Below are 23,721 nucleotides of genomic sequence, written 5' to 3'. Positions count from 1 at the left end.
GAACTGAGGAGGGAGGGGCGCCAGGCCCTTTCCTGTCCACATCCACCTTTAAGCTCTATGGAGTTACCTCTGATCCCTCCATCTCTCTGCACAGTGGGAATGAAGCCTGGTCTCTGGGTCATTGCAACAGAGTTTAGAGCAGAGACAGGGCCCAAATAAGCAGACATGGCAGGCCAGATATGGGCCAGAAACAGGAGGGTAGGCCTAGGGCGGGGTTAGAATTGGGGTTGGAACTAAGGTGGGGACTGAGCCAGGGCAGGGTCAACAAAACTCTGCAAGGTTTTCTACTGTTGTGCTCCTGCATATTCCATCACAGGGCCCAGGTGCTTGGACTCTGTTTCACGGAGCGTGTGTGGAATGTATGAGAGACCCTGACCAGGCAGACCTTTGCAGAAGCCATTAACATCCTGTAAACGGCGACAACCAGCAGAGCAACAAGGCCATGAATCTGAACGCGCTAGTCTAAGGTTCTGGCGTCCCTCCCTGCTTCCTTTTACCCAGCTCAACAATATCCACAGACCGTTCCATTTTTGATCAGATGGAGTGTAAAGCATCCTCAGACTTGGAGCTTCTGTTTCTCCGACAGCCTGTGTTTGGGGTGAGTCTTCTGGAGAAAAATTACAGCAGAGGAAAGGATCCATCCAGTTATGCTGCTTCTCCACTTTACAGGGATCCTTGTCTCTCATGGAGGAAGTTCAGACTTCCTTTGCAGGCTCTACAAGGCCTTAATTATTAAGTCCAACCTACCTCACCTCCTCTTACCTCACAGGCCAGGTACACCGGTCCCTTACTCATCCCAAACAGCCATGCTCTTACCTACCTGTGCTTTATACACTCTGTTCCCGTTGCCTCCAATGCCCTTTCCTCTCCTCTTTGCCTCTGAAGGAATTCCTGTTGAAAAGCCTAGGCCTGCCGGGTGATGCCTTCCCAGGCAGCCCCAGGCAAAGGGCTGATCCTTCTTCCGTGCTCTCCCAGAGGCTGGTGCAGCCCTCCGTGGGCTACTATCACACTGCCCTGGGGACTCTTGCTCCATCAGCCTTTTTCCATAAGCCTTAATTTTAAAAGGAGAAGGTCACCATCCTGATCATTTTTGTCAAATTCTTCTATCACTTTTCTTCCCTTCCTCTTCCCTCTCCCAAAGATCACAATACAACTAGGCCATAGTCGGAATCCAAAGGGTGTTTTACTGAATGTCTATACGCATGGCTGTCCTGTCTTTCAAGACTATACAGGGGCCAAGAGAAGGATGAAGTAGGCAGTAATTATTGACTGGAATTGTACATTGTAAAACTTCTGCCCTGCAAGGGCTTGTTTTTCTTTTCACATGAAATCTGGAGCAGAGGGTCATTTTAGACCCACTGCCCCTACTCCTCAGGTAAATTTAAGGGTTTCCCCCTAAAGAGGCTCACGTCTGGCATCTCCATGGTGCCCCTGGAGGATACATATTTTCATTCAGCCAAGTTTGAGAGGAGGATGGTGAGAGATTTATTTAGAAATAAGGATGTAATAAGGGCAGGAAATTAGCAATGTTTGTATGTAGACAGCCAGCATTCTCCCTTTTTATTTAAATACTCTTCCAACACAAAACAGAAAGTTTGTTTGGCCAAGTTTTTTAGTTACCCCACTTTCCTCCACCCCCAGACAGAAAGACTTGTAATTGAAAGGAAAGGTCACCCTGGGATCGGCTGCATCTGAGGACTGCAGGCTGATTTATTCACACGGTGTAACAAACATTCTGCTAAGAGGCGGATGCTGCCTTCCTGTAACCTTACCCAGGTCCAAGGAAATGGGATTAGAAACGTGTAGCTTATTGGTTTTAACAACGCCTGGTCACTGGGATGGCAACAGACCCTATTTAATATCATTGGGGTTCTTGCCTGGGGAGGTGGGGGGAATCTAATATCATGCCAAAAGTTCAAGTTTAGTGTGTCTTTAATTCTAAACGTATTTCCTGTTGAACACATAGAAGAGGAGGGATTTTGACCAATGTCCTTCAATCCCTGTACTTCTCTGTTTGCAGGTAAGATAGGACTCACCCAGAGAAAGAGTAGAGAGAAGGTGTGAAACACTCAAGAATCCCTAACTTCACGAAATCTGTGCCTTTCTTCACCGCCCCAAAGGGCTGGGGCTGGTGTGGGGCAAGTGAAGCCCTCATCTCAGACACAAAATTTCAGGGGTGCCAATAAACTCAGTAATACAAAGACTATTTTAATGCAATATTTTAAATTATTCAAAATTTGGATATTATGTTCACCCTGGAATTCTACATTCGTTTTGATTTTTTTAAAAAAAATATTGCATTAAAATATTATTTGTCTTGATGGCCGAGTTTGTTGGTAGGCCTTCAATTTTGCCTCTTTGTCAGGCATCGTAGTCATCTCTCTCTAGCTCTTGCTCTGCTCCCAAATGCATTTTTAAAACATAAGCCCTATTTGCCATTCTCGCCCATCACATGCCCCATGAAGGGGGAAACATGTTTAGTAAGAACAGAATGATGGCAGTAAGAAACAAGGTGGAAAAAGTTATGATGATCAAAGAGATAAAGTTAAACAGCAACGAGATATCCCACCTGTGCTTTGTCAAACGGGCAGATTTTAAAATATGCCTCCAGTTGGTGGGAGTGGCTCTGGAAGGCACAACTTTTATATCTTGACATTTTACATGTGAGCGGTCTCAATTGTCCTTAAGACTGCTTGGTAGCTCTCTCTCTACCCCGCTGCTCCATCCAACAGGGCGGGCTTCGAGAAATTACTTCTAAGTTCAGGAGAGCGCGGTGGCTGCAGGCCTTCGGAGAGGATCTGCCTGGGGCTTTTCGGATCATTTTTGCGACCTGCGTGCTGCACTTGGTATCCTGTTGTTCCAGGGGCCGGCCTTCTTCTTCGCCTTTAAGCCTTTTTAAGCCTTTAAGCCACAATGATAACCTTTTTTCCACTGAGAAAAAGTGATCGAGAGGTGCGTTTCAAATTTTGGCCGACACTAACCAGACTCGAGAGATAAACACTCAGCTTACCACGATTCCTACAAACTCCCTGACTTGACTTGGCACACGGGGCAGGGCCGAGGTTTTCTTTTTCCGTTTGCACAACCCCCCGGCTCGCAGGTTGCGGAGATGACCTCTTCCCAGCGCTGTCCTTCTGCTGTTCCAGCCTGGGCCGCCACCGGGACCTCCGCGCTCTCCGCCCCGGCCTCCCAGGTTCGTGTCCCCAGGCGCGAGGCCGTCCCTCGCCGGGCCGCCTTCCCAGTCCTCGGTTCCCCGCGGAGGAAATTCTTCCCCAGCAGCCCAGGGCTCGCCTCACGTGATCAGCAGCCGCCGCGGCTTCCAGCGAGAGTTTAAAGGTTACAGAGGAAATTAGCACGGACACAGACCCTCGCTCCTCGGAGGACGCACCCCGTTTACGCGCATCTGGGACGGCCGCTGTCAGCGCGCTGATCAGAGCCCAGAAGGGCACAGGCAAGGTCCAGAGTAAATATGAAGTCACTTCGTAAAATATAAACAAACACACAAACCGAGCCAGGGTGCTACTAAGCTTTCACTTGTCAACAAGTTTCTCGCAGCCCGATAAGTCTGGGACAGACCCCCAAAGGGAGAATGCCCCCAAAGAAAGGGAAGAGAGAATAAATGTTTTAAAACTCATACGGAGCCTTGCACGCCCCTCCCTTTCCCCCTTCCCCCACGACCGCGGAGCAGAGCGTCTCCGGACAGAATGACAGACAGACCGACCAATACTCCGCAGGCTGCCCTTGCCAGCCACGGTCCGAGGAGGGGTGGGGCCGGGGGAGGGTCCCGAGTCCTCTCCGGCTGCGCGACCCCTGCCACTTCTCCACCCTCGGCTCTAAAAGACAGTGTTGGCCACAGAGCCTGGAGAGATGCGCGGCCCGCTCGTCTCCCGGCGGAGACCACAGACCAGGTATCGACAGCCGGCGGGCTCGCACCCGAGCCCCCAAGGCCGCCACTCTCCGGGGTCCCGCGCGGGGTCCCGGTCTGGCTCCTCCGCCCGCCGCCGCGACCCCGGCAGGCTCGCCCGCTCTCGGTCGTCCTCTCCTCGGCTCACTTTTCCCGTACTGCTCCCCCAACCGGCAAAACTTTCTATTTCCCCAAACACAGGAGCGCGCCCGCGCGCGTGCACACACACACACAGACACACACACACAGACACACATACACACACACACTGACGTCTTTTGCGCATTTCCTGCATTAGAGGGAGGGAGACTCGCTCGCACACCGACGGAGGGAGAAGAGACCGAGGGGGAGAGCGGGCGGGCGGGCGGCGAGCGAGCGGCAGCCGAGAGCTGGGACGCGGGGAGCGCGGCAGGCGGGCGCCGGCGCCCGGGAGGTGGGGCCGCGCGGAGTCGCAGTCCCGTCCCCGCCGCCGCGCTGCGCACCGCCCGCTGCCGGCCTGCGCCCCGAGCCTTAGCGGCGGCCACCCCGACTCCCGACCCCGCGCGGATGTGAGATTCCCGACTCCTGGCGCTTCCCGATCGCCGACTGAAGCGCGGCGCGGCTTCGCCCAGGAGGAGGCGGCCGGGCTGGCCGTGTGGCTTGTGGATTTTTAAAAATTTGGCTCCGAGGAGGACCATTTCCTCTCGACATGCATCCCTCCGGATAGACTGCACATCCCTTGGTCCATCCCCCCGCCCCGCGCGGTCAGAGGCAGGCGCTGGGTGTGCGAAGAGGATCCGGGTTGAAATCTGCGCCCCCGGTTCTCGTCCCCGCCCCGTCTCACCGCCCCCTCCCCCTCTCGGAGTCGAAATTTCCCGGGGATTATGTTTCGGAAAGGTAGGTAAGCGCCGGGCGCGGAGCCCGCTTCCCCGCAGCCCGGACCCAGTGAGGCGGCGAGGCGACGACACAGCCCCCGCGGCTTGCAGCGGAGCCAGCACCTCATCTCCTCTTCTGGAGGTGCTGCTGTTGGGGTGGGGGGGGAGAGACTTGCTCCAAACACGGACGTCCCCCAGCTCTCCCCCCCTCCCTGTTTTCCGTTAGGAACCCGGTGAGGAAATACATGCACTGGCTGAGAATCGCCCGCGCCAGGGCGCAACGCTACAAGGTGTAGGGAGAGTGTGCGGTGGGGCGAGAGGGGACCCAGGAGTCCCCGTGCTCGGAGCGCCGCGGCGTCGGTTCTTCGTTCCTGCCCTCGGGGCGGACGGAGTGACCCCGGCCCCTACTCCCCGCCCCGACCATGGTAGTGTTCAATGGCCTTCTTAAGATCAAAATCTGCGAGGCCGTGAGCTTGAAACCCACAGCCTGGTCGCTGCGCCATGCGGTGGGACCCCGGCCGCAGACTTTCCTTCTCGACCCCTACATCGCCCTCAACGTGGACGATTCGCGTATCGGCCAAACGGCCACCAAGCAGAAGACCAACAGCCCGGCCTGGCACGACGAGTTCGTCACCGATGTGTGTAACGGGCGCAAGATCGAGCTGGCCGTCTTCCATGATGCCCCCATCGGCTACGACGACTTCGTGGCCAACTGCACCATCCAGTTTGAGGAGCTGCTGCAGAACGGGAGCCGCCACTTCGAGGACTGGGTGAGTTGGGCGCCTCCTGGTCCAGGAGCGCGGCTCTGGGGTTCCGGGGGGAAGACTCTTGGCCTTGGCTTTGGTCGTGGGGCGCAGGGTCTTAGTGCCATCTGAGGTGTGTGTGTGTATGTCTCAATTACTTTGGGGAAGCACAGTCCACTTCGTAGCTGGGAAGAAGTAGGCATTGGGGCAAGGAAGAAGAGACTTGGAAAGAGGGTACGGCCCTCTGCCCCTTCCAGACAGCGGGTGCTACAGGGAGCTCGCAAGCTGGGAGCCCCGAGCCGCCGGTGCTGAAGGTTGGCGGAGAACCCGGCGCCTTCTGCAGGCGCGCGGTGGGCTGGCTGTGTGTGATTGTGTGTGTGTGGGTTCCTCCGTCCTTGGAGAGGCACGTGGAGCCCTAGACTGAAGGCTTCTTGCACGTCCTGGCTTTGTCCTGCGTAGCACTGAGGAGCTGTTTTATCTTTCCCTCCGGGAGGAAGCTAGCTCGTTTCTATTCTGTTGCCTGGCGGTTAGCTCATCTGCTGACATACGGGGAGAAAAATGTCTTCTCCTCTAGTCCCCTTCAGGGTCCCAGAAACATCGGCCGAGCTGGTTTTGCCCAATGCATTGCCTATCCATCCAGAACGAGTGTTGTATTCTACAAATGGTTCTGCTAGTGAGTAATTGGAAGTCAGCGCTTTGAATCCGACTTCAAGTTATGTCGTTTCCCTGTTTTGATTTTCAAGACACTGTGCAATGAGATACTAAGTATGAGACTGAGTTAATTGATGACATTGTCAAAATATTAGGGACTTGGAAACAGGCCTTGTGCACCTACTATAAGCCAAATGCATTAAACCTTGGCATTCGGAGAAGCAGGGAGAAGCAAGCTTGCTTTAGCTCTTTTTTAGGGGGAAGGTGTTCAATTAGGAAATGGATTTCTTTATTTTCAGATTTGTTACATGTTTCCACCAAGAGCAGGTGTGGCTCTGGGTATATATGTTTTCAGGGTTTTTTGGTCTACCCCAAAAGAGAGATATCTGATCCTCATGGAGAGGTGTTTAATTATTGAAAATGAATAACTTCATGATTGTCCTATGGTCAGAGGTTGCACATGAATCACCTTGGCATATCGCCTTACATATATATACATATACGTACACCCGTATATATGCATATATAGATGTATATATATTTTAAGGATATGGAATTTTAGGGGAAAATAGGAAGAAGCCTCTTCCCTTTATGCTCACAGCTGTGATGTAGTCTGCCCGAAACCATGGTTACGGGGCTTACAGGGAAGCTCCAACAGACCACACCAAGTATAGCCCTAGGAGATTGTGGCTTACACTTTGGGAAGCAGGCAAACCTTTATGGAATCCCAAAGAACACAATGCTATTCCATTCCATTCCAGTTCACCAGTGGCCCTTGCCACTGCCTCCCTCGCACCACTGGCATTCCCACTCATTCCCCATTTCCTCTCCACACTGGCCTCCAGTCCTTTCACTCATGAAAGCGGTGCATGTCTGAGGGGGAGCTGAAGGTATAACTAATTTCAAAGCCAAATCTTAACACCAAAAACCGGTGGTTTTCAAGTTGTTGTTGTTGTTGTTGTTGTTTTAGAACGTGAAGGGGAAGAAAAAGCTATGACTGTGGTAGTGAGGAGATGGGGCGTTTTGCCGTGTATTCAGATGAAGGAGTTGGACAGTGAGGCAGAGAGCAGGTAGGGTGAACAGCAGGTCTGCTTTTATCCATATGCAGATGCTGGTTGGAGGGAAAGGTGTCTGAGTGTCTCTGATGATGCTTTGCTGGGGCCCACCCAAATCTTGGGCACATTGGGGCGCCATCCCCACTTTGGAGCATGTCCAGTGAAGTGTGCATTGGGCACTAGTCTTGTTTGGCTATCATTCTCTAAGGTACTCAAATTCACGTGGAACTTGGCCCTAGACCAGATCATCTAGTGCACAGGCAAGTTTCACAGACAAGGACGTTGAGTCCCAGAGCAGCTAAGTGGGTACCTGAGGTCATGTGACAAGCAAAGGGGGCAGAGTTGGAAGGAGGGACCACACCTCCTATTGCTCACGGCTGGCCCAGTGGAGAACTGACCCCTCTGGCCTCCCAGTCTAATTCTCCTTGCAGAGTCATGTGCTGTGGTCCCTGATGTTTTTATTGTACCTGATAATTTAAACTGCTTTCAAAATCAGTGTTTCTTTTGCCTTATAGCAAGTATGTATTAGATATGACAGGTATTGGATAGATTCAAAAACTTGAGATACGGAAAGGCCAAAGTCACAGGATGAATCAAGTAGTGGAGCTTGTTCTGTTTGCCCATTTGTGGTTGTTTGCACGAGGGTTCTTTGGCCATTCTGGTTTTTCCAGACTGAGGGTGAGGATGCAGCAGCAAAGGTGACTGGCCCTTGGAAACAGACAAGCTGCCACTGGAATGGCTGAGGTCACCTTTCCCATCCCTGTCGGCCAGGGGACACCCACAGAATCACACCTTTGGGTAGAATTTCCTAGGCTCTGGCTTCTGTGCTCTTCACCTGACAGTGAGGAGAGATGTGGCTGAGAAATCTGGCCTGGAGTAAGGAGATGCAGAGGGCCTGCAACAGCCACTTCTCTCAGTGCTGTGGAACATTTCATTCAGCTACATGATGAGTTCCCACGTAGTCACTGAGTTCCTGTTTTGTGCTCGGATCCAACCAGGGACGTTTAGCTCTCTGGGTAATCCAGGAGTAAAAGAGACCATGGGTTACTCTCAGGAGGCTCGGTTTCACTAGGGAAATGACACTGCATAGATCCATATAGACACTTAAGTAGCGATTATGTTATAAATGAGTGGTACCTTAAGTATGTTACAGGAATTCCAAAAGGGAGTGTGCTGGGGTGGCTGGAAGAATCTGGAGGTTCCTGGAAGGAGGCATGAACTGGGTGTGAAATGATGGGTAACACTTAAAGAGACATTTATAAGAGGAGATAGTGTTCCATGGGCACGGACATTCTGGAATAAAGGCAGAGAATGCCTGTGGTCAGAGACACATGGCTGGAACTGATGGTGCCTGTCAGAAAGGACAAAGGCAAATTTGAGGTTTCCCAAATGTAAGACCTTTATCTGAGTACTGCCTGTACTATTACATATTTATTTAATATTTTTAAACATTGATGCTTTTATTTCCCACTGAAGCCCCAGTATTCATGAAATCACAGGTTTGGATACTGCAGTTACAATTTTTCTTCATTTATATTAACATAGACATTGGGCCTCTAAAGGAAAAAGAAAAGTTTATCTCAGATGCCTCTTAAAATCATTAGTGCCACGGGGGCCACCCTCTGGAAACACTGGAGCGGGAGAAAGTTTAGAAAATTGAGGTGGATTCTAGAATGTTTAAAACCAGGCTGAGATCATTATTCTCCAGACCATGAGAGATGTATCAGTTCTGATGACAAAAGGGATTGCTTTAAAGAAAACTTATTACAGAGAGAGGGGAAGATTGCATCTGTACTTGAAGCAGAATCCCATTAAATACTATTGCCATAGCTTGTTTCCTACGAACTAGATAATGACGCTACTCAGACTTTGGTGTGCAGAAGAATCACTGGTTGAGGGGCTTAAAAATATAGGTTCTCCTGCCCCACCTTCAGAGCTTTTCATTCTGTAATTTAGGACGAGTGCTAGGAATACTCATTTTTAACAAAATGTCCTGGAGATTCTGACCAGACCATACCTTAAGAAACACTGAATTAGAATAGAAATAATTAATGTACCAAGACTTTGTACATAGAAATGTCCTGAGATTTTTGAATGGACTTTTATCGTTCCTAAAGCAAGATTTATAAGCAGGATTGGGTAGACTAGAAGTTTTGGGATTCCCGTGAGAACCAGAGGCTGAATGGATGCTGGCTGGAGCCGCGCTTGCATTTTAGGACAGATGATGGGGGAGCAGGGGGATAGCAGAGAGGGTGGGTGGAGCGTGCCGCTACAGCTGGCTGGTCCTGTCACACTCTGGAGTTTGCTCTTTGTCACCTCAGTAGTCTATATCCTTAGCCTCAGTTCTCTCCTGTTCTCCCCTTCCTGCCTCTGAAGATATCTTTGGTTGGTGTCACTCCCATGCTTCATCCTGTGGAAGAGGCACTCATAACAGTGCTAATGACAGAAAGTCATTGTCTGAGAGGTGGCGTGGCAGAGCACCTAAGGGCAGAGCACTGGAGCCTGGCTGCTTGGACTTGAATCTCACCTCTACCACCAACTACTTTCGAGACCTTTAGGGAGTGATATAACCTGTGTTTCTGTTTCTTCCTCTGTAAAAAGTGGGGATAGTACAAGTCCCTACCTGTAATGAAAACGGGCTTGTCATGGGATAGAAGGAACACATAAAGTGCATAAGCCAATGCCTGGCCCTCAGTCAGGGCTCTGTGAATGTTTAACAACTATAGCTATCATTGTTATGTCCCCCTAAACCTACCATGGGGCTGGCCCTAGAGAAGGTTCTTTCCTGAGTTGATTATTATACAGGACCTAAGGAAGCCAGTTTTTCTTAGCCTCCAAAATGTTTTTCATTCGGGGAGTCTCATTTGGCAAGGAATGGGACTCTAGTGTTTCTGTTTCATTTTTCCAAAGTAGCTTCTTAAAATTATCCCACCCTGCTGACCCTGGGGGATAGGCCGATGCCCCTTTTGGAGAGGTTAGGCTTGGGGGGGCTGGCAATGCCCCTGGGCCCCAAAGCCCTTGGGGAGAGTCTTACAAAGCCAAAGCCAAACAGAGGGGCCTAGTGGTTCAGATGGTGGTGCCCTGGGCAGAGCCTGAGGACACGTGTTCCAGTGAAACTACCCTAGCTGAGTCTGCTCTGCTGGTGGCCTGAGCCCGTGTTGATATACGCTGCCTAGAGGCCCATCTCCTCTGTCTTCAGGACTCTCGTAAGGCAATCTTTCGGAGGATTTCTGAAAACTTCTATTATCATTTAAATAGAGTGAGGTGGGATGGTCTGGAAAGAGGCACCGAAGACCTGGGAAGGGTCCACACCCACTTTGTGGGCACCTATGCCTTGAATTCGTCCCCCAGCACCTGAGGTTCCAGATCTCTCCCTGCTCTACTTCCTACCGACTCATATAATACTTAACCATCTAATTAAATATTGCTCCCCACGGTACATAATTACTTATTTAATCACTAAGAGTGATTCTTGATCCAGTGCTGTCATGGAGAGCTGCTTGACTTTGGGTGCCCGAAGTTAAAGGGCCTCGAGCCTCATGGGCTGTCAGGCCTTGTCTGTCTGTCCTGTTCCTCTTTCTCTGTCTTTGACCAGCAGCAGATCTAGTGAATATTTAAGACCATCAGCTCCCTAGCTCCTCAGTGGGCCCCTCGCCCTGAATCTGTGAGCTCTAACTGCAGGATGCCTGGACCAGTCACTAGCTGGGTGTCTTTGGGTACGTGACTTAGGCTCTTCAAGTCTGTTTCTTTGTTTGTAAAATGGGAACATAATAGTTCTTACCTCTTAGGGTTGCTGTGAGAAATAAGGGAATCTATGTAAAGTTCTTAGCAAGGGGCCAGGCTACAGTACATTCTAACAATTTTTATTAATAATTGAAGGGTTATGTGCGTCTATTCATAGTTTTAGAATCTTAAATCAGAACATATTGTCTGGTGAAAGATATTTTTCTCTTTGATTTGTGAATGTATTTATATGAGAAGTCTCACATTGTCTAAAAATAAAGTTGATTTAGTTACCCTTAACAATTGCCTTTTTGGAAATATTAGAATTACTTGAAATGAGATTGTTTTGGAAAGTCTAGAACTGTGACCTCTGGAGTCAAAGGTTAATTATTTATTGAAGCATATGAGTAATTGGAAATAAGAATATTTGGGAGCTGCTCTTTTGGTTTTGCTGTAGCAATTTCATCTAGTTTCATGGGTTTAAATACATTCTCAGTGCTGTTGACTCTAAATTCCTAATTCCAGCCCATACCTGCTCTTGAGACTCACAACTCATATATGCGACTGCCTTCTTGTCATGGCCATATGATGGTATAAAGGGCATCTCAAACTCAATTATGTCCCAACCTGATGTCCCCCCTCCCCAGTTTAAGCCTCTCGTAGTTTTCCCCATCTCAAGAAACGGCAACTCCATCCTTCCAATTGCCCAGGCCATTTTTGACACCTCTCATTCTCATGCACCCTGCCCCGTATGCAGTCCCTGAAGCAACATCTCTCGTCTCTGCCTTCAAAATATGTCCCACATCTGATCAGCTTTCCATACCTCTGCCGACGCCACTCTGGCCCAAGTCCAAGTCATCTCATGCCTGGATTATTTCAACAGCCTCCTAAGTGGTACCCCCTGCCCCAACTTCAACAGATCATGTCACTCTGCTCACAGACCTCTCAGGGTAAAAACCCTTATCACCATCTGTAAGGCCACCATGGTCAGGCCTCCTGTTATGACCTCTCTGACCCCATGGCCCAGTACTCCTCACCGTTCAGTCCTCTCCCAGTCACATTGACCCACTTGACACCCTTACACTTACTCACTATGTTCCTGCCTCAGTCTTTGCACCTGCTATTCCATCTTTCTAGAATATTCCTTCCTCAGATACCCTCATGGTTCAAGTCTTTACTCAAATGTTACATTCTCAGTAAGGCCTTTTCTGACAATCCTGTCTAAAATTTTACTCTTCTCCTTGAAACTTTATATGCTCCTTTCCTGCTTTATTTTTGCTTTTTAGCTCTTATCTATCTTATATATTATATAGTTTTATTATTTGTCTTCATCTCTAGCACCAGAACAGAGGTTCAATAAATGTGGAGGTTTTTGTTCACTGCTCTATTCTTGGTACTCAGAACAATTCCTGGCACACCATTGCGTTAAAGAATGAATTTAGTCAAACAAAGGTGTATTCCCCTAGCACCCTCTGTGGTCTAGCACTGTGGTAGATACTGGGGGCTTGATAAAACAGAGTGGTGTATGGTATCATTCCCGCCTCTGAGGAGTAGGAAGTCTAGTTGGGAAGACCAGTAAGATAAGCAGTTGAGTGAATTCCTTAAACGATCTTTCTGTATGGTTGAAAGAAGTAAGGATAAGGCAGGAGAAGAGGATATTTTATTTTATAAAAATCTATGGGATCCTTAAAGATGGATCTTTTTGTGAGAGAATGCTGTATTGTTTCCATGAGGCAATTTGCACCAAGCTGAAGCATCTCTATCAAGTCTGAGGTTTCTTTATTTTTTTCCAGCCTACTGAGATATAATTGACAAAAATTATATACATTTAGGGTGTACAGTGTGATGATTTACTATACATATACATTGTAAAAAATTATATATGTATATATATATACACACAGACAGACATACATATATATATATATATATATATATTCTTTTTCAGATTCTTTTCCATTACAGGTTATTACAAGATATTGAATATTATTTCCTGTGCTATACAGCAGGTCCTTGTCAAACCATTTTTTTTTTTTTGCTAGTTTTTTTTTTTTTTGCGGTACACGGGCCTTCCACCGCTGCGGCCTCTCCCGTCGCGGAGCACAGGCTCCGGAGCGCGCAGGCTCAGCGGCCATGGCTCACGGGCCCAGCCGCTCCGCGGCATGCGGGATCCTCCCGGACCGGGGGACGAACCCGCGTCTCCCGCATCGGCAGGCGGACTCTCCACCACTGCGCCACCCAGGAAGCCCTCAAACCATTTTTAAGGGTGGAAGCTGTCACAAAAAAATAAAGGTTCCAAAAAGTATAGAGTTTCCTCAAAAAACTAAAAACAGAGTTACCATATGATCCAGCAATCCCACTCCTGGGCATATATCCGGACAAAACTATACTTCAAAAAGATACCTGCACCCCTATGCTCATAGCAGCACTGTTCACAATAGCCAAGACATGGAAACAACCTAAATGTCCATCGGCAGATGAATGGTTAAAGAAGATGTGGTGCATATACATAACGGAGCACTTACAGCCATAAAAAGAGTGAAATAATGCCATTTGCAGCAACATGGATGGAACTAGAGATTATCATAGTAAGTGAAGTAAGTCAGACAGAGAAAGACAAATACCATGTGATATCACTTATATGTGGAATCTAAAATATGGCACAAAAGAACTTATCTGTGAAACAGAAACAGACTCACAGACATAGAGAACAGACTTGTGGTTGTCAAGGGGGAGGGGAGATGGGAGAGGCATGGATTGGGAGTTTGGGATTAGTAGATACAAACTACTATATATAGAATGGATAAACAACAAGGTTCTACTATATAGCACAGGGGACTATATTCAATATCCTGTGATAAACCATAATGGAAAAGAATATGAAAAAGAATGTATATATATGTATAACTGAGTCACTTTGCTGTACAGCAGAAATTAACACAACATTGTAAATCAACTATACTTCAATAAAATAAATTTAAAATAAAAAAAAGTAAAGGCTACAAATGCTGTATAACCATTACGGAACAAAATGATTATCTGAGGTTTCTGAAGGAGGGAACTGTATACCCTGTGGGTGCTCAGGGCCCATGCAAGGTGCTGTGATAGGGGGAGAAGGAAAAGGCCCACTCGTCTTTCCTTCGCAGAGTTTAAAACTAAGTTTAAATTCTCATAAGGGCTTTAGATGCAACACCCTTTGTAATTGGCAGCAACAAGAAGTGAAATTTTATATTCCAGCACCTGAACTCACAGAGCTCGTTGAAGCACATGCAGACAAAGCTTCCAGGGGTTTCACTTAGTTGAAAAGAACTCTGGAGCAGGCCTGCAGTATTTAACATAAGTAAAAGCTACACTTGGCAAAACATTATATTTCTCTTCAAGTCCCTCCGGGTATATATGGGCTTGCTAAGTAATTACAATCTATTATAATGCTAATTAGCAGGCTGCACCTGTTTGAAATCTAATTTTCTGGCAGGAACCATGCAAAGTGGGCAAAACTCTGCACTGTGCTGGGAGAACGGGAAGGACAGGGACGGACTGTTGTCCTTGTACCTCGCCGACCTCTAAACGGAATGGAAACTCCGTACAGAATACGATTGAGCTCTGTAGTGTCTATTGCCTGGGAAGAGGAGGGGCACAAGCCTGTCACCAGAGCCAGGTTCAGGAATGAGGACCTCCCCCCCATCCCCCGTCCTGGTCCCCTCTACCTCACCTTGAAGTCTCAGAGAGTTAGTTTTGAAGCTAGTGAAAAGTCACTTTCATTTGCCAGCAAGGAATAAACTCATTGAGCTACTGACCCAGCTTCAGGGTGTAATCAGGTTCAAGAAGGGTTTAGCGGGTGCATCTATGATTAATTATTGACGAAAAAATTGACTTGGAGTTTGCTTATGTCCTTCTTGAATAGATTTGTTTGTTTTTTTCAGACTAGAGCAACTCTTGGTGCCCATTGTCTTTCTGCAGCCAGATGTAAGCATCTTGTTTTCTTCTTTTAAAATAAATTCTGGGTTTATTTATATATTAGGAAAAAAAGACTTTTTTTTTTACGTCAGTCATGGAGTCATAGAAGAGTTGAGAAGAGATACAGAGATTTCCCATACACCCCCTATGTATGCATGTGACCCCTCATTATCAGCGTCTCCCACCAGAGGTACATTTGTTACAACTGATGAACCTATACCATAATCAAAATCACCCACTGTCCATAGTTTACATTAGGGTTCGCTCTTGGTGTTGTACATTCTGTGTTTGTACAAATGTGTAATAACATATATCCATCATGATAGTATTATATGAAGCAGTTTCACTGCCCTAAAAATTCTCAGATGTAAGCATTTTGTGAGCAGACGTGTCTTCAACGCTAGTCAGAGTATGAGCCACTCGGAAGGTGCATGTAACCTACTCCCTCATCCGTGGGTTGAGTAAAAGGTTGCTTCTTTGGAGTCTGTCTTGTAGAATCTTAAATAAGCAGCACTCTTTCATCGGACTAACTTAGCTTCTGCCCCTCTTAGAAGTTCATCATCCAGTACAGTGCTGAAAAGAAGGATGGTGGAACCCACAAAAGATTCTAACCAGTCGACAAAGAGGAGTCTTCCTTCATTGTTCCAGCCATCCTTTCAGCCATTTAGTGAATATTCATTGAATACCTTATATGCCAGGCACCATGCTAGAAGCTGGTCCCCGATCTCATGGAGTGTATAGACTAGTAGGAGACACAATATTAATCAAGGAATAACACAAATGTCCTGGTATGTAAAATTACAGCTAAGAAGGAGAGCTCTTCACAAAACTTTCAGAGCCTGGGGACACCTAGACCTCACCTCTTCAGAGTTGGATTGGCTAATACCTTCTTCTTTCCCTGAAAAATTTGTTGAATGGTGAGTCAGGTGACTTCTATTACCAAGTGGCATTGGACCTTAAACTCCACGTCTGTGAAAGCAGGAGTTTGCACAGTCTAGAGACTTAGCAAGGCCTATGTGAACAACGATCCTGACTTGGCTGTCTGCATTTGGGGCCTTGACTGTGCTCAACCTAGCACTTGATAGTATTTTATCTTTATTGGTCTCCATGTAGCTAAGTCTTGTCTCCCCTGAGAAACTTCCAGCTTCTGCCTTTTCCCCTCCTCATCCTTCTTCGTTGTTGTGATCAAAATCACAAAGTTATTTTTGAAAGCTCACTTCTTCGCCTAGTGTTCAAGGCCCACAAAAATACTCTTATTTTTAAAATGGAGCCCTCTGTATCCTTGAGCCATTCAAAGGATATTCTAAAAACAAACAAACAAGCAAGCAGAATTTCTAGAATGCAGGGTCTGTGAATCCATCTCTCTACCTTCCAGACTGATGATTACCTAAAATGTTTGGGGCAGCTGATCGAATCATCAATCCGCCAGCAAGGATGGAGCATGTGATCGACCAGTATTTGCCAGCATATCTTTCAAATAGTTTCAGGTTGCTGTGATCAAAGAGTTTGGGAAATGTTACAGAGTCAAATGCACATTAGTATATTAAAGACTCCAAGATGGCCTGTAGCAAAGGGACTTGTATAACTCTGCGTGGAACCACTTATTTCCAAAATTATTTTGTCATAGAATGCTCTTACTTGTTAAAAACTGTTAGCACCATAGAGCTAGTGTTTTGTGGACATATTTTGCAAAATATTATAATTAGAAAAAAGAAAGAATGGACTTCCTCAAGTGGGCCACTTGGGGATTCAAAGGTAACACCCTTTTATGAAAGTGAACTCGAGGAACTGTGGGAATTCACAGGAGGGGGGATTACTGTGGGTTCTGATAGTTGGCAGAGACTTCTTGGTAAGATTTGGAGCCAGTCCTTGTAGAAAATGGAATCTGAATAGACAGGGAAGGGAGCCTCTAAGTTGAAAGGAGACCATAAAGAATATTGGACTGGCAGTTTCTAGCATTTTGGGTTATGAGGGCAGTCAGGAAATCAGTGAGATTAAAGTAAGAATGCATTCCAAAAATAATTGCTTCAGTAACAAAACACACACAAAAAAACCCCAAGGAATAAGATATCCAATAAAAGGGAACAGTGAGTAGCATGGGGTATTCATTCATTAATCTATCCATCTGTCTAGCTGGCCAGCCAACTAGCCGGCCAGCCATTCAACAAATACATATTGAATAGTTTCTATGTTCTAGGAATTTTGCTCAGAGCACAGTGTTGAACAAAATCACTCGTGATATATTGAACTCTTTATTAGCAAGGAAAACTATCCTGAGGGCTAACATCAGTCTCTCATCCTGTATTTCCAGTTAATTTTCCTTTGTTTATTTCTTGATAGGCCTAATAGAGATGGAGAATAGCTTTGTAGCATCCTTCATGTAATTGAGTGGTGGCTTGTCCAAATTCATGAACATAAAAAAAATTGTGTGGGCTTTGGAGTCAGTCCATCCTGGGTTGAATTCTGGTTTATCAGTTTTGGCTGCATGATCTTGGGCAAATTATTTGACTTATATCTGTACCAGCCTCTTATCTATAAAGGGGAATAATAGCTGTCTTGTAGAGTTATTGTAATATTAGATGAGAAATGTGAAAGTGCCCAGCTTCTAGGAAGTTTTAAAAAAAATGGCAGTTAATTATTATTGGGAAATATCTGCAATTAATATTTCTTACTAGATACAGGTAAAATTGTGCTTTGAAGATTTTGTTCAGTAATTCCCAGCTAAGGAGTCTTAAGCAAAACCTTTTTCAGTCCCTACTTCCCTCCCTCCCTGAAATGAGCTAGCAACAGGAATTCAGGGTTTGCTAATTCCAAGTGTGCAGAACTAGAATCCCACACTTAGCTCTTCTCAGGTGACCCCTTGGGGTGGGAGGTACAGGGAACATAGATGACCTGCCCTTGGGCTCTCCTTTGGTCCTGATGGACAGACCTTCCCAACAAATTGCTCCCTCTTGCCTTTTTAAAAAGCAGAGACAGTGTTGCATTTTGACCTGAACAACACCTGCATCAGTTTGTGAGCCTAATGTGGTAACTGAGGTTTGAGGGTTTTTTAACAGCCCAGTTTGCTGTGGTCCAGGTGTATGTCCCATTTCTCTGGGCCAAAGCATCTGACTTCATTTCCCTACTATGTGTGTCTTCTGTAAGCCCAGCCTCCAATGCAGTGCATGCCGGTCGCTCTGTTGTCCTAGCCGAAATGCTGGCGGCACCCAAAGCCACTCCATTTAGAGAGTAGGACTTTGCTTTTGACCCAGACACTGGAGTTGCTAAGGAGTACCAAGCGTTGAAGAATAGCCAGTCTTTTGAAAAGATTACTGTGTGCTCATAAGGAACTATACATTTACTGGTTACTTTTCGGTTAAGACCCTTGGTCTTTCAGCTCAGATTTCATTTTAGATAATTTATATTGAAATAACAAAAATAAGTGTGGCAGATAGCTCATCTGCCCTTCTTTATGGGTCAGTTCTCAGAAACTGCCTTTTCTTCTCTTCTGTCATAAAGTCCTTTTCTTCCTTCAAATCCTTCTTCAGACTTCACCCAGGAGCAGCAGGTCTGGTTCTTTTGTAGCTTTGTGACTTTGTGAAGATTCACTTAACATCCTCAAACTTTGGTTTCCTAGTTTATAAAAAGCGTTCGTACTAGTTTTCATTTTAGAGAAGACTATCTCATTTAAGTTACAGGTGCCTGAGTACTAATTCAGGACGGCAGCTTTAGGACTGGTTTTCGTATCTTTATTAGTCTGGTTCTCCGGAATCCAGAGGATTTGTGCGAGAGTTGTACGGTAGCACTAAATCCCCTTTCTGGGTGCTCAGAACCAAGGATAGTCTCCACCCACCCCAGGAGCTTATAGGGTAGAGTCCAGCCCCATCATCCTGCCAGACATCCAGGGCCCTGCGTGGCTTGCCCCCTTCCCCGTTTAGCGGATCCCACATCTTCTGCGCTAGGAACCTCCTCCACGAGGGCTTGTTTCTGTCCTCTGCACCCAGTGTTTCCTTGTGCTCTGATTCCCCATGTCCATCTTCCTGGAATATTCTTGCCACCCAAGCAAGTCTCATCCTTTTTGGGCCATGATTCGTAGAACTCTCCAGGCTACTGCTCTTTTGGCCTTTGGAATCCTGGTGAGGTTTCGCATCTGTGCCCTCCCTTTACAAGTATTGGTGTCTGCTGTTGACGACCCCATACCCTCTGTCTCTGTTCTCTCACAGAGGCAGCAAAGGTCTCTGAGAGGAAAAACTTGTGCCATTTTGTGCTAACACTTGGCGTATTGCCTTGAACATAATAGATACTTGCTGGGCCAAAAATTTGAACGTTAAATACAGTAAGATTTACCTAAAAAAAGATGTCCTTTAGATGTTTGTTCTGGGGTGTTCTCCTTCCTTCTATGACAGAAAAGAATGTCATATTTTAAAAATTACACACACACACACATCTGTATGTGCTTTAAAAAAGAAAAAGGCAAGAGAGAGTGCTGATACATGGGGAGGATTTTTATCTTTTACTTTTATTTCAGCATTTTTAAAAAAATTAATAAACTTTATTTTCTAGAGCAGTTTTAGGTTTACAGAAAAATTGAACAGGCAGTACAGAGAATCCCATAAACTCCCTCTGTCCCCCACCACCCCAGGTTTCCCCAATTATTTAATATATATTTTGACTTTGAAAAAAAGCAGGGGAAAGATGCAACACAGCCACTGCAAACTGAGGCAGGTGGTGTCATGGTTAAACGCAGAGGCTTTGCATTAGAGGGAGGTGGGTTCTAATCCTGGTTGTACCACTGAACCAGCTGTGTGACCTTTTGACAAACTGGGTAACCACTCTGAGCCTTCATCATCCGTAAAACAAGGTCAGTAATCTCTACCTATTACTATTGTGTTGTTTGGAATAAATAATATAATGCATAGAAAGTGCTTAGAAAAGTGCTTGTCACATGATAATCACTTTAAAATTTTAGCTATTATTATTCTAATTCTATTGTAAAAAATAAATTGTAGATTATGTGGTTTGGGATTTATGATGTCAGAGTCCATTTGATTTGATTTTCTGTGTTGGAGGGTGACTTGGGCTTGGGGGTTGCTTTTTGTCTGAGGGCCGTGTCTCCGATAGACAGTAGTTCTTGTTGTAATGAGTGACATAGGAAATGACTGTGGTTTGCCGAGTTTGTATTTGCTGTCTGCGTCAGGCATTTATAGACCAGCATACATTCACAGAGTGCTGTGTTCACAGTGGCTTGTTTATTCTTTATCAACTCAGCTCCGCTGCTAATGAGCTGTGTGACCTTGGGGAAGAAATGTAACCTCTCTGATCTTCAGTTTCCTCTACTGTAAAATAGGAATAGTCATATTGGCTCTGCCTACCTCATGGTGTTGAAAGACTCATTTACTATACCTCTGAAAAATGAAATATGTCACACACATGTTAAGCAGCGATGATGAACCACTTTGGGATTTGGGGGAGGGGTGTGGCATTTTCATGTGAAGTTTACAGATGGGAAAATTGAGGCTAGAGGTTGTCCCCTGGCAGGGACTAGGGTGGATCTTATCTCCCCAAAGTCCCTGATAAAACTGAGCGGTGAGCAACATTTGGATTTCTGAGCCAAACAGTCTGCCTTACCCTCACATCGTTAGGGCTGAGGATTTAAAATTGATCTGCGGGCTTTGTTTCTAGGAAACTGGCGTCTTAGAAGCCCACCCCCACAAGCAAGAGAACATGTCTCTTTCTCCTTGCTTCCTTATCCCTTCTTGGCTCTTAAAATTTTTGTCTTTATCACTGCTTATCATATGACTGGGCACAGACAACCGAACGCCAACTATTTTAAGGGGAAAAGGGGAGGAAGACAGATAAGACAGTGATTCAGAAAAGAGCAGGAAAGTGGAGTCATGTGGTCGTCCCCTGTGGGTGGGATGTACAGCAGTTTTTGAGACTGAGGAGGCCTCCTGAGTGCCTGGAGAGTAAATTAGGCCTGCCGTGAATGTGTTTTGAAGCCCTTCCCTGTGCTGGGAGAGATCCAGGGCCCAGAAGGAGCACACGATCCACAAGTCATGCCCTCCGGCCCTGCTCTGTGTCTGGGGCGTGCTAGGTGCAGTGGAGGCTCCAAAGGAGAGGCCTTGGCGCCTGCCCCCTGGGAATAGGAAAGGGTGAAGCGATGCCCACTTGAAAAGACCGCTCACATCAGTTTCAGAGTGAGAGGAAACTGGGTCTTGTCCTAACCTATTGGTGAAGGTATAAATTAGTGAAGCCTTTTTTTAGAGAGCAGCCTGGCTGGTAGTATCTGTAAAAACCAAAATGTATATAATCCAGATAATATTTATAATTAATTCCATTGTTAGTTATCAATCATATGGATATGTTACACCGATACTATCTGAGATCCAAACCATCGCTTGTCCCTGATGGCTGAAGGGGGGGCCATGTTGGTGCCCGCATACCGTGAAGACTGCCATGTGACTTCTCTGATGGAATTGGGATTTTAGACAAGGGAGCATCATTTGACCCTTTCAAATTTAAGTCGATTAAGAACTTTCGGAGCTTTCGTCTATTTTTTTGTAGGAGGATCTGTTTTTCTTTTTGATGGGGAAAGACATGAGAAAAGAGAATAAGGGTACATCTTGTTGAGTTTTTCAAACCACAGGTCAGGGCCCATCCACTGAGGTCATGAGATCAATTAGGTGGCTCTCAAACAGCGATTTTAGATATGGAAATAGAATAGAACAATGTCAAAATGACCAGAATGCATTGCAGGCAGTAAGCGTAAATATTACTTTAGAAAACTTTTGCTTCAGTTTTATGTGAGTATTATTTATATGATGATCTTAATTCTCACTGTGGGTCCCAGTAAAAATTTTAAAAAATTTGAGAAACATTGGCGTAGAACACAATTTCTAATTTAACAGACTTTTGATGAGTACCACTAAGAGGGAGATAAGAAAGGAAAGAAGATAGGTTTCCCTGCATTCAATAAGCTTCCAGTTGGACTTCCCTGGTGGCGCAGTGGTTACGAATCCACCTGCCAATGCAGGGGACAAGGGTTGGATCCCTGGTCGGGGAGGATCCCACATGCCGTGGAGCAACTAAGCCCGTGTGCCACAACTACTGAGCCTGCGTGCCACAACTACTGAAGCCTGTGTACCCTAGAGCCCACGTGCCACAACTACTGAGCCCGCATGCTGCAGCTACTGAAACCCGCGAGCCTAGAGCCCGTGCTCCACGACAAGAGAAACCACTGCAATGAGAAGCTCACGCACTGCAACGAAGCCCCGACACAGCCAAAAAAAAAAAAAAAAGTAAGCTTCCAATTTCCTCACTCTCAAAATTCCATAAAGGTGGTGGCTTTTGAAGAATGGGTGGGATAGACTGCTTCTGGAAAACCTGCCTGAGTCTTCCTTAGTGAACAAGTTCACAACAATGTAGGATGCAAAAGTGACCTGATGAACTGAAATACCTTATGTTCTCAAAGAGCCCCCATCTCCTGACACCCCTGCAAATGGCATTCAGTATCAGATAGTGGTGCCTCAGGGTTCACGTGTTGAACTATCCGAAGTTCAAGGCTAGAGAGCTCCGTTCGTGCCCTGTGATGTGTGGTGGGTTTCTCCAGCACTAGCTACACTTCAGCCAGCACAGGATAGTTCTGTACTTTTTCATCAGGAATGTGGTGTCTTTGGAAAATAATGTGTTTTGACCTCACCCCTCATGGCACTGCACAAGGTTAATACATTTGTTCAAAAGCCTGTACTGTTTCTCTTGATTTTCCCATCAAACTTGTATGGTGGTAAATAGATGTTCTCCCTCGTAATTTAACATTCGAGGACAACAAGACCCAGGGGAGTTAAATGATGAATTGGAGGCTGGGGCAGGTGAATGAGGACCTGGGTCTCTTGGTTTTTAGGATGAGGCTATTTACTGCACAGGTACAGGTATATAGTCTCCCAAACACACTGACCTAGGGGACCCAGGGCCTGGTCCAGAAAGTATTGATGTCAATACCATTATACACTTAATACCGTTATATATTTGTACATTTAAGCTGTATTCAAAAGGCATTCAGATGAATCAAAATTCCTTCCTAGGGCTTCCCTGGTGGTGCAGTGGTTGAGAGTCCGCCTGCCGATGCAGGGGACACAGGTTCGTGCCCCGGTCCAGGAAGATCCCACAGATCCCAAGATCCCGCGGAGCGGCTGTGCCCGTGAGCCATGGCCACTGAGCCTGCATGTCCAGAGCCTGTGCTCCACAACGGGAGAGGCCACAACAGTGAGAGGCCCGCGTACCACACACACACAAAAAAATTCCTTCCTACCTTTCTCTTTCCCTCCTCTTGCTTCTCTCTCTCTCTCTCTCTCTCTCTCTCTCTATCTCTCTCTCTCTTTCTCTTAGGAATGATCAGATGGAGGAAAGGTCCATGGAACATTTTCCCTCCAGCTGAAATTATGCAAAAACTGCTATTTAATACGAGATATTCACTTAACGCTTATGTATAGATGGAAAACTCTTAAGAGCTCAGAACGTCGGTGATTTGATCAAAGTAAAAACTCCAGTAGAGACAGTGAAAATATGAGAAAACAGGTTTCCTCATTCCTATCAAGGTGATTGTATAGCTCCACCACATTGGATCCAACCATCACCCACCTACCAGGCTTCCATCCTCCAGCATTTTCCATCCATCCCATTTATTGGTCATAAGTTAATGCCAATACCATGTGTCTAGAACTTTTAGTAAGGGAGGTTGATCTATTTATTTATCTTTTCAATTTGCTCTTCAGCTGTTGACTGGGGCAGATGATCAGACCACCTTTGGGCTGACGAGAGTTGAAACTTGCCTGTTTGATGAGATGACCATTTGCCTG

The 23,721-nt window shown here is 46.3% G+C and overlaps 1 protein-coding gene across 1 annotated transcript in view; it reads left to right on the top strand.

Annotated features, from left to right (window-relative positions):
- The first annotated feature begins 4,186 nt into the window (after window positions 1-4,186).
- PRKCE (protein kinase C epsilon) overlaps window positions 4,187-23,721 on the top strand; it is a 510,565-nt gene continuing 491,030 nt past the window's right edge. The window contains exons 1-2 of the mRNA XM_079940859.1: window positions 4,187-4,780; window positions 4,985-5,528. Coding sequence (XP_079796985.1) covers window positions 5,181-5,528 — 348 coding nt within the window. The 5' untranslated portion in view covers window positions 4,187-4,780; window positions 4,985-5,180. The remainder of the gene's footprint in view (window positions 4,781-4,984; window positions 5,529-23,721) is intronic.

The sequence above is a fragment of the Stenella coeruleoalba genome (assembly GCF_951394435.1).
Source record: "Stenella coeruleoalba genome assembly, chromosome: 13".
NCBI lineage: Eukaryota > Metazoa > Chordata > Mammalia > Artiodactyla > Delphinidae > Stenella > Stenella coeruleoalba.
The sequence above is the reverse complement of the archived record's forward strand: the minus strand, read 5'-3'. Positions and strand labels throughout refer to the sequence as shown.